Below are 12,161 nucleotides of genomic sequence, written 5' to 3'. Positions count from 1 at the left end.
ATGTCCACTTTATGCAGACGTAATAAGGGACGGTTTATGTATCGGAGTTTTCCTAATTTTTATATTAAATTACGTTTATTTGATGAAGATGATTATAGTATTAGTATTAGTTAAGTTATTATATTTATTATGATATAAAATTAATATTATATCATACATTATATCAGTTCCCTGTTTTTGTACGAATAATTGTACGAGTTTTTGACTATAAAGAAATTTAGACATAAGTTTACATATCAAGGGAGACAGTCGTTACATAGTTGTTGAATGTGTGGTGTAAAGATAGTCATATAAGAGACAAAAACACCAACTGTGTACTACTACTGACAATCCTCAATTCCACTCTCCGACTCGTCAGTGGGTACTTTTACACGTTTAACTGTATTTTTACTTCTTTTCCCCTTTGTTACACCGACCCCCCACGCGCATCTTTGACGCGACTCTTGACGGACGTGTTCGGCCTGAGTACGGGGGACGCGCCTCGGGGGACGCGTCTCCGGGGGGACGCCGCTCAGGGGACGCGCTCGGGGGACGGGCGTTACACTCTGGGTACGTCGTACGTACTAGCCGACATCCTTCCCTACCGGGACGTCTGGCATTACCGCGTCTCTACAGACGGGGACTGAGAACTTTTCCCAATTGACGAGGTAATATTGTAACTGTTTAGGGTGATCACATTGGTTCAAGGAAGGACGAAAAAATCCGTTAGGTGATTTACGAGGTTCATTTAAATCATTTCCGGAATTACTGTTTTGAGTGTGTGTGGTGACAGGAACCTACCTACTGTTCTTATACTCTGACAAGGGATCCATTCATTGAGTCAAATTATTTATTTAGTTCGTGTTCCCCCTCTTTCCCAGGACTTTTCATGGTATTATTGCTTAATTAGGAGGCAGGCGACTCGAAGATGAATTATAACTACTGAGAAAAGGAAACGGAGGAGAGTTGGAAGAACAGGGGGAACGACGAGCCCTCACACGACGCTAAAAAACGACAGGCGGTCTATTTTTCAGTCGGAGGGAGTCAACTAGAGACAATAAAATCCAAGGTCCCGGTCTGAACTCAAGGAACTTTTCGCCAAGTGTAATCTATGGTATAAGGGAACGACATACATGCACATTTAGCATTTACCGTATAAAAAAGTAACTGTGTCGATAATAATAATAAAGAGGAATTATATTTGCAAAGTACTTTGTTTCCAAAACATTTTTTTTCACTCCTGTCGGTTGGGGGGCGGGGCCTCATCTCACAATGTCGCTTGGGGCCCCAAGTTGGCCAGGGACGGCCCTGACGGTCTGTATCAAACTGTCATAACAGTGAAGTGTGACTCAGCAAGGACCAGAGTCTGTTGCACAAGCACAGCAAGCAGAGAAGAGAGGAACTACTACTTTGTTCTTAAATGGTCTCAGCAAACAACCTGTCAAATCATAGTTTGTAAAGACATAGGGTTTGAAAACATTTCCATAACCATTGTTGTAAAAGGTACTGTGCATGCTTTATGTATTCAGACTGTCACGCAAATTGTAATGCCCATATACGAAGTTGGTAGCGGTAATTCTACACTCCTGTGTAATCAAACCATTGCAGAAGAAGGAGCAACACAATACGTATTATAATAATATAATAATAATATAATTCTTCATTGTCTTTAATGTGAAAATGAATCCCAAAACATTTCTGCTGCTCTAAATAGGTCTGACTTTATGGTGTTTTTACAGTTTGATTCCCAAATATAAATCACTGACAGACATGTATCGCTTATCTGTTTACAGAAATTACAATGATTGTGGCTGCTGATAATAACGTAAAACTGTAACTTAAAATTGGACAATTTCCTGCACATGATCACTGCTTACAGTAAGAGGAAGCATTTAAACAGTAACTAAAACAAACCAGTGTTCAATCATTCCTCCTTACAAACACAACTATTTCCCTTTTCTCGTCCTTCATTACCTGTACATCCCTATTAAAGGCCATTATCCTTATTTTTTCTTCAATTGAAACAATGCAGCAGTGGTTACTGTCATTTTGCTTCCTCTTCACGTATGCCAGCCAGCTTGTCTGAAACCTGATCTCCTGTTTGTTGTATTCTATTTGGCACAAGCCTTAAGCCGCCATCATTGCTAAAATGTTGCTTGTATAAATCAATAGTTGACATCCTGCCAGACAGGCAGTGAGAGAGCTTGAGACAAAGCAAGCTCCAAACAGACAGAATAAGAAAGAGACAGAGACAGGGACAGACAGAGCTGGAGAAAAGATTGATACTGTAGTATGGGGTCTTATATAATAACCTCAAAAGCAAAGGGGAAATGGGAAAGCTACATCAGTATACACATTTTTCACAAGGAAAAGACGAGAATGTGCTTTAGAAGTGTGTAATTTGAGGTCATTAGAGGTCAGTAAATAGGAAACATAAACAGTAGGATGCACTTATCTAAACACCTTTATATTCTTTGATCTATGATTTATTAGTCCATGTCTGTGAAGGTTTACTGGAGTCAGTTGAAAAACAGCTGTCCAACATCAGTTATGTTTTCTGTATTGTGTCAAGTGATCCTATTTAGGATTTGTTTGACTAAATGAAGACTTGGCAAGGTTTGTTTCTTCAAATGTTGATGATTATTACTTTTGCCAACTTCCAGCTACCTTTAACTGACTGAGGTTTGTAACCAGACTGTGGCTCCAGAGGTCTCACCCAGAACCAAACTACCCTTTTTTCCGTTTTGACACATTCATTCAATATTTACAGTAATTTCTCACAAGAACCAACACTGAAAAAGGAAATCTTACTCATGCAATCAGATGTGCAGATAAGCCAGACAAGATAACATTATACAACATTAGAACAAGATGAACATGAGGGGGGGGAAAAGTGCCTAAAACCTGCATAACAAGTAAATCACTGTGCCAAGCTAGAAGTATGTTGTTTTGACAGGGCAGTCATATCAAACTAAATGAGTGTCGGAGAGAGATGAACAAAGACACTTGAAAACAGCTGAAAAAGCTTCACCTGAATTTTGGAGTAATATTATTTTTAAAGAGCTCCTATTACTCAAATGGTACTTTCCTTTCTTATATCGCTTTCTGCATGAGGCCGATTGAGTCATATCAGCATTGTCTTTTGAATGTTCACGCACATAAAAGATGACAATCAACAGTGAACAACAAAGAATGCAAACAATGCATTATAACCCAACCATTTGTGCTCACTGCAGACACACACACACACACACACACACACACACACACACACACACACACACACACACACACACACACACACACACACACACACACACACACACACACACACACACACACACACATAACATGCAAATGCATTTGGCGCACTTAGAAATGCTGCTTTGCCTTGCAAAATACTGTTTCACAAATTCCCAAAAGCAATAATATGTCATGTCCCCATCCAATACCATGGCCACATCTCCAATAACACAAACACATAGGAGTGAAGATTAAATTGAATATATTGCCGTAAATCCTACCTGGGACAACAATTAATAAAAAAACGACTTGAGTCTAAACATCATCTCGGCCACAAATGTCTGGCTTTATTTAATAACACATAGCAACAGAGGAATGTTGCCTATTGACCTGTTATGACAACCCCAGTAAACAGTAAATATATTAGATAACATAAGCCCGATATAGCCTTCCTGGCTCCTCCAGATGGTTACATTAACCAATGCATCAACGTATACTTGTCATTTTGTCTAATACATCATAGCCACCTATTAGTGAACATATTACAATTAGAGTTACTGCCATGGGTTTTTCTTAGCCAAAAGAGAAATTATAATAACATATTTTAAGTTTGGGCAGACTAACAAAACCAATAGTTTCTTTTAAAGTTACTCACACACAATTACCATTGTTTCATAAGCATTGCCAAGCTTCCTGTATCCAAACTGGCACTAACAGCACAACAGAAGCTTGGTTAAGTGAAGACATAGGCAACCTTAATGTCATTAAGTGGAGCAGCATTAGCATCTTATTAATATTGCACACAGCTTTGTTGCTTATGTTTTTAAGGTAGTGTTCCTGTACATAATGCATGACTGTGTTTTGTTCTCATTGATATATGGCGCTATTTGTTTATTTAAATTCATGAAAAAGGTTAATATTAGGAAAAGCTACTCTGCATTTCTGAGACAGAGAAAGCCAAATCATCCGTGAAAACATCAGTTGCTGACTCAAATGAGCTTATGTAGGAAAACCGACAAAGCTGACTCATGTTTAAATGCACTATAACTCCCTTTTCAATTCGTTGAACTGAGGTCTTTACAATGCTAACTTCAAACTAAACACTGTTAGCCGGCTGGTCCATAACTCACGATATAAAGGCTGAAGATTTACAGCTTGTGTGTACACTTTACCCGTTAACCAATCAGCGGCTAACAGGTGACAAATGACAGAATGGGAAAAGAGGATATAATCTCTCTCTGTACCCACAATGCCTTTAGGTACATAAACAGAGACACAGAAAGCCAATGGACAACATCACAGAGGAAGAGAAGGATACAGCTGATGATATAGGAAGAAGACTCACCGTCATGTTCCATGACTTGACCCAGGGAATATTATCAGCAGTGTGAATTGATCCCTGCCTCTTCCCGACACACCACCTCTCTGCCTCCCTCCCTCCCCTTTACAGACTCCCCCTCCTCCATTCCTCTCCTATTCTCACTCCTCTCCTCTTCTCTCTCACTCTCCGTCTACTTCCTCTCTGCACTGTCTGCTCCTCACCCGCCCCTCCCGCATCCATCCCTCCCCCCCTGCCTCCAATAACGAGCATTAAAAGTTAATGTTTGTTTCCATCTCAGTTCCTCGTTCTCCCTCCCAATCTGTGTCTCCTCCTGCATTAATCTCCATCTCCCTGCCTGTCAAGTTTGTCCTCCTTCCTCTGGCTGCTGTCTGGCTCCAGTCACCCTTTTTATTCACTCTCTCTCCTGTGTTGAGGACCCATAGTGACGTAGGGAATATAAGGAGGAGAGGAGGGGAGATAAGAGCAATAGAGAAGGATAATCGAAGGGAGAGGGATCAAATTAGCTGTATGTTTACTTTTCATTGTCTCTCTTTGCTACATCTATATTTGTATAGCAGTAAGTAATCAACAGCAGATATTAAAAGACCTCACGTTTTAATAAGAGAGATGGTAAACAAAATACGTGTTTCTGTCAATTGAGTAATCAGTTGACTAAATCTAATTACATTTTCTTTTGCTGCCAGGGCAATTAGCACATCATTTTATTCTAATAAAGAAAGATATAAACAATTAACAGCATATATTATTTGAAGATTGTTTTTACATTTAATTTCAGCGTGAGCTTTAATGCTGTTATTTCCATAATTTTAAAGAAATTACACATTTCATCAATTATCAAAAAGGGAAACCTGTTGTGAACAATTGATACCGCCTTAATTTATGTTTGCATACTATAACACTAATATGTAAGTTTTCTTTTGAATTTAAAATCTGAATTAAATCCCAATTAAATTATTACTCTTTACAATGATACATGGGTATAACGTTTTCTGTATTTTCTCTGCTGTTGTTTCTGGTTTAAAGTGGGCTGATTTAATCATACACATTAGTTACGGTGTTGAGTGTTGAATTCCAAATCAATACTTTAACTGTGTCTTAGTAGCACAATATATGATATTTGTAGAAAGAATTCGAAGTAAAAAAAGGTTTTCAGGAGATTTAAAAGCAGACTTCTGCTCAGAGAACACACCTGAAGCCCAAAGCGCCAACGTGACTGCACCATTATAAAAAACAATGTGGATATTAAACCCATGGGTCATAAAACACAGCTTCATTAATAATCGCAACACTTGATGAATCAATACACATGCACTCATTGATACACAGGATAGATAGAAAGAAATCAAGATAAAGAAAGCAAGAAGGATTAAGAGAGAAGATGGCCATTCTGTTTTACACACACACACACACACACACACACACACACACACACACACACACACACACACACACACACACACACACACACACTTGTGGAGCCTCAAGTGTTGTAAAGAGCCACTCAACACGGTCATCTGTATGCTAGTGACTGTGTGAGGCTGGATGTTGCGTCGTGCTCTCTAACACCAGACTGCTATTTGTGTATCTATCAAGCGCAGTTGATTTTTTATTTCCTGTTTTTTATTAAACGTAGCTATTGTGATACTGTTCCACCTGTGAAAGAATAGGTGGAGCAGGACGTAATAAAATACAATGATGGACTGAATAGATGTGTATCTGTGTGTGATTGCATCTGTAAGCCAATGTAAACACAAGTGAGCTGGACTGAGAGGAAACATAATGTCCACACAACATCACATTATTGACCACATAAGTGCAGCAGTTATCATGCAATGTGGTATAGTGCTCCTTTACTCTCCTGTGAATCTATTTTAGGGGCACTGTATACCTTTTGTATTTCCTGTTTTATTCCTTAACATTTCCTTTTCCTCCCTTTAAACGTTCCTCTTCTTCTCTTGTATCCTCTACCCGACTGTTTAAACATCTTAAATATTTTGTTTCCCGTTTGTGTCCATAATGTCTACGCCTTTTTTAATTAACCAGTAATTGCTGGCCTTTATTACATTTCCATTCCGCCAATACACTATGTACTGTATGTAAACAGCATTATTTGAGGTTGTGCAGCGTAATGTTAACATCCTGTTTGAGGCGTTAAACACTTATTAATAGAGTTAAAGGCTTAGCAAGTAACCACACTGAGTTACTGATAGACAGATGTAGTCCAATGAAATAGCTCACAACAAGAAAGAAGAAAAACAACTGGCTCATCAACTCCAACAACACCTACCCACACATGATCGCTCACCAAAAAAGCGAAGTAGGTGGAAAACATTAAAGTGCCATAACCCACGAGGTCAACTGATTTTTAAAGACATGCCATTTAACCTATTTCTTGCCGGAGAATTAAGAGAACAACACATACAGTCCAACCGAAAAAAACGAGGGGTTACGTATGGTAACCCTTGTTATATAAACACAGGCTCCTTGACTCTATGGGTACTACCTTATAATGTGAGCATTCACTTACTGAGAATTCTATAGACGTAGCCGGCCCTGGGGCGGGCCTACCTGAATGCGTGCACAAGCCCACCGTTCCCGTCATCCTACACTTCTCTTCAGCGAGCAACATAGGACAGACAGGGCCCCTAAGTAGAGGGCTCCGTCTGTGTTTATATAACAAGGGTTACCATACGTAACCCCTCGTTATATCTCTCACAGGCTCCGCCCTCTACTGGACTCTATGGGTGCAGTGGGAGGAGCCCCGATGTATACACGCGCTGTCGTCCCACAACAACACTGTTCCATCTCACTGTCTCTGACCGGCTTTCTGGTTGGCAGCCGCTGCCACACTCACCTTTCCCTCGGTCGTCTCGTAACCGTGGAGAAAAAATTGGGGCTGCGGCTGACAGAGCACACCCTGACGCGCTTACCCCGCGGAGGTGTGCTATGACGTGGAGGACTCCCCCCCCCGACCTAAAGCAGGGGGAAACAGTCCTCCAGCCCCTATGGGCCCAGTGCGCATCACGTCAAAAACGTAAGCGCATTACGCCCGGGGAGGGGGTCAGATGCCCACTGACCCACAGCCCCCCTCCCTCCTCACCAGTCCTGCATTACCCCAGCAAGCACAGACGATGAAAAGGAGCCAGACATGTCCAAGAGATAACACTTTATGGAGGGGCCTGGCGTTGACCAAGACGCCCCCGTGCATATGTCCTCCACACTCAGGCCGTTAAATAAGGCTGTTTAAATAAGGCAATTTAGCCTCCCTTGTCCCACTATGGGGTGGAAGATTAAAGCCCCCCAACTGAATAGCCCTCGACCTGAACGCACTCCTTAGGTTCGTGGGCACAAAGGAGGGGTTCAGTCTGAGTGTCGCTCCGCTCTGGTCACCCTGGATCATCAAACATCTCGGGTGCACCGATAGAGCGGTTAACTCGGACACTATTTTGGCTGACGTTAAGGCAAGTAGCAATGCTGTCTTCCACGACAGTGCTTTCAGTGAGGAGAGCTCCAGAGGCTCAAATGGTTCTGAGACCAGAGCCTCGAGTACCAGCGGCAGGCAGTGGTGGCGCCAGAGATTTTCTCTAGGGGGTGCTGTGGGGTAGCTTGACGTTTCATAGAGGGTGCTCAAACATTAAGGGTTTCCCATTAATGCACCAGCGCTACAGTTGAATTTTCTACTGCAACACTCCCCACACGCACACACAGTGTACCCGCGACTGTTACAATGAAGACTCGGTAATCAGCTCACGGCATATAGGTGTAAGCAGGGGTAAAGTGCTATTTTTACAAGCGGGGAGTGGACCTCACCTCCTCTAGGAGGGTCCTCACCTCCTCTAGTGGGGTCCGGGAAGATTTTCTTTTAAATATTGAAGTTAAAGGCCTCAATCTGGTGCACTTTGAGAGCAAAATGAAGAGATCTATGGATACATCTCTCAACATACATATGAAACAGAACTGTAAACAGATTTTCTATTTCTTTATAGATATTTTACAAATCACTCCCCTTTTAAAACAAACCGTTTGAGACCCACTGAGATAACTAGACTAAAGTTAACTATCTAAACACTGAGAGTACTTTACTTCACCTGAGCTGAGGTTATCTGAGACTCTCAGTCTGACAGGAGAGTTCTCTCTCCACCTTGTTGTTGAAAAAGCTCCTTATATCCGTTAGCTTGGCTAGCTAGCACCAGATGCTAACCACAACGATCTCCGGTAGATAGCCACCGGTGCGCGAGCTCTCTCTCTCGCTCGCTTGCGCACGCACACAAAATGGCTTGCGCCACACACACACACAGAGCAGAGCTTGAATGAAACACAGAGACCCAGAAGTAAGCTACTTGTACTCACGAGGCCTATTATGTGCAGAATAGCTCTCGCTTTCAGTTGGTTTTGATTGAGTGTCCACACATGGACGTTTAAGGACTAAATAACGATCCATTTGTCACTTTGCTGTAAGAAAATAATTTGGGGCTCCAGCTAACAGGAAGTCACTCAAGTGTCATTAGACTTAACCACCTCATTCTTAGACAGACTCGAACAGTCCACCGCATATATAATACGACGCCCGTTAATTACCTGTGGTTCCGCTAAAGTGGGTAAAATTGAATTACTAACCCACAAAAATATAAACTATTGTGGTTACACAAATTATGACCGTTGAAGATTAACCCCTTCTTTGCTTTTGCAAAGTCATCTCTGCAGGGGGTTTACCCTTCGTAAAACGCTTTGTTGTTTATCGGTCGTACACATCACAGACCCCCCCCCCGGCAAAGCTAAGGTCAAAAACTATCGAGAGCCGGCACCAAAACAAGGTAAAAGTTTGTCCACGAAACCGAGCCGCATTGGAACCCTGACGGTTGAGGTTTGTGGTTAGGGTCGCGAACTTCTAATTAGTCGCCCTGACCATCAGGATTGCTATCGGGAACCCTAATACCCATCACATCACAGCAAGCCGGTAGTAATGTGTGAGTCCGATGACAGCACAAAAGGGCAAAAAAAAAAAAACAAATTAAAACGTTAAGTCAAGGGGACTGCCTGTGGTTTTTCGGTCTCTTCAATACCTAGGTTTGGTTTACTTCTACTTTTCGTTCCCTATTAACAACACAATAACCACTCATTTATGTGTCACACAAATAAACTTTTCTTATTGTTTAATTTCCTTTTTTTTCTAGATTTTTATTCGTCTAAAGTCAAAGGGCTCCGAGACCTGGGCGTAAATAAAGCAGTGTCTGCCTTTTGTTTTCAGTCTTTAATATGCTAAAATTTTATTTTCGTTATTAACACCGAAACTATACTTCATTCTTGTACAAAAATACTTTGGTGTTGCAGTCGAGGCCAGAGAGGGTTGCTTGGGCTGGGGGCCGTCTTTTTCTGCACGACATCCGATCTTTTGTGTAATGGTGTCATCTATTATGTAACGCGAAAATTTTTAGCACGACACGTTGGTTTTTGCTTTTTTTCCTCTTTTAAGCAGCAAACCACTTCGTGCTAAGTAATCTAATTTTTAGCACACCACTTGTGCTTTTTAGCGGTACTCTGGGAAACCAAGCCAAAAAAATCAGCTACTCATCAAGCGCTCTTTATAGTGACTTTTTTGAGTTAGCTGTCAGTCCCCTTATGACATGACAGGCCCACATGTTAAGAGGCAATAGGTTTGGCGAGTGTAACGGAAATTCCCCGTCGGGCTGTGTTTGCTTACGGCACGAAAGGGTACTCTGCAGTTAGGGCGTCGTGCGTGGACCCTTATGTAACGTTAGTCAACTTTCGATTAAACGCAGGGGAAATACTTGTCCACTTCCTCGGATCCTCGCAGTGTGACGTGGGTGCCCTGGGGTTGGGCGACTGTTGCCGTGCAGCGAGGACCGGTGCTAATACCTCACTTCTCACACAACCGGGGTGTCGGAACGACCAAACCATCCGGAAAAAGAGTGAGTCGACTAACCTTCCACTTACGAAACCGACGAACAGAGACCAGAAACGACACACATGAATTTGGAAAACTGTTTTTATTCGCTAGTTGCACTCCGTTCGTTGATGACATCCGAGACAAATCTGATCTAGAAACTAAAACCAGAGTGTCGGTCTCCCTTTTGTTGACAAAAGACTGCTTGTTCCAAAATACACGAGAAATCTAGAGTAGGGGACGGACTTCCTTGACGGTAACAGTCATAGTCTCCCCGGAAAAATCGATTTACCCTCGAGACAACATGTTACGTTATTTAGTAGCGGTACATCAGAGTGGATCTGGTCTCATCCGTCTCCCTAAGCCTTTACAACTGCCCTTGTAAGGGTTAGACACCGAGGTAGGTGTACTCCTTCCGCGTCACCTATCCGGTCAACCACAATGCTAGTCTCCTCGTGTCCAAGATTGGGGGTACGTCAGTCGGAAAAGCAACACAGGGACCCGTCGGAGTGTGAACGTAGACACCCCTAAACGGTGTCAAACATACATTCTAGCGAAACCCCATTCCGAATGCTCATGTTGTCTGATGGCAAGAAGGCCTCTTTCGTCCCCGGGCGGAGTACAGTTCCCTGCCTGGGGATGGTCCGCTCACCCGGGCGCAAGTGGGCCTCCACCACTTCCGCCTAAGACCCGGGCCAAGCCCTGTCGGTCTCCACCTAGACAAACGGTCGGCCGCCGTTGTCGGTGACACGGGACACCAAGAGGTACCGAGGACTCGCTGCTGGGCGTAACCCCCCACCTTACGCAAAAACGTTGTACCGCTACCGGTCCTTTCAACGGAGATGCGGAAAGGTGGGCAACCAACAGAGTAAGAGGGAGGGACCCCTTCTCACTCCACTCTTTGCAGACAGCTCAGTAGGATCATCGCGGCCTAGCGCAGTCCCACGCGGCACCATGAGTCTTTACTGTAATCTACTTCCACCCGTCGGACCCAAAAGGGGTCAAGACCCCCCGCTGCAGAGTTTCCGTCCAACCGTACGCCCGCAATGGGTGAGAACCCGTTGGAGAGGTCCGAACCGAGGACTCTCCGCTGTCCAGATTCCGTCCCACCTAACAGACTATCACCAATAAGGTCGGATAGGACCGTCGATCTCGACCAGGTGGTGTCGGACAATGTCCGGCTTCACCGAACCTAAGGTAACGCTACCACACTCCTTCGCCTTATCTCGGGGATAGAACACTCAACCCTAGATAAAACAGATGAAGTGTCAATACCAGCCTGTCTCCCGAAAACGAGAGAGGTGTTCACTTTCACTACGGTCGTCGTAGAGCAGGACGGTTACTCCCTAAACTGCCGTCCAGTCGGGAAAAGAGTCGGTGATTACAACGCCAAAATGCCCCCAGTCCTGCCGACGCGGGTCATCATCTGCGGAGGCGGGGCGTTCCACCCTGGACGGCGCCCCGCCACGGTCCCCCCTCGATCCCCCCACGACTTTCGTTGGGGGTCCTAACGTTCCGTGTGTCCTACACAAAAAGAAAAAAAATGCTTTTAATAATAATAAAAAAATTAATTTAGTCCTTAATAACTAGTAGTTTAGTACACTTTGTTTGTTTACTAAACTGGTTTTTGTATTTCGGTGTGTCCACTATACTAATCCGTACGGTCTTGGTAACTATAAAACTGGTATCCGA

The 12,161-nt window shown here is 43.2% G+C and overlaps 1 protein-coding gene across 6 annotated transcripts in view; it reads right to left on the bottom strand.

The window, feature by feature from the left end:
• phactr2 (phosphatase and actin regulator 2) overlaps positions 1–12,161 on the bottom strand; it is a 75,156-nt gene that overhangs the window by 58,426 nt on the left and 4,569 nt on the right. Inside the window, exon 1 of one of the 6 annotated variants that reach the window (XM_010772403.1) lies at positions 4,568–4,650. The exons of the other annotated variants lie outside the window; for them this stretch is intronic. Within the exon in view, the coding sequence (XP_010770705.1) occupies positions 4,568–4,580 (13 nt within the window). The 5' untranslated portion in view covers positions 4,581–4,650. Of the gene's footprint in view, positions 1–4,567; positions 4,651–12,161 lie in introns of those variants that run through there. 6 annotated transcript variants of the gene reach the window in all.

Source organism: Notothenia coriiceps, unplaced genomic scaffold, assembly GCF_000735185.1.
Source record: "Notothenia coriiceps isolate Sejong01 unplaced genomic scaffold, NC01 NC01_scaffold00011183, whole genome shotgun sequence".
Lineage (NCBI taxonomy): Eukaryota > Metazoa > Chordata > Actinopteri > Perciformes > Nototheniidae > Notothenia > Notothenia coriiceps.
This window is presented reverse-complemented; position numbering and strand designations above follow the sequence as displayed.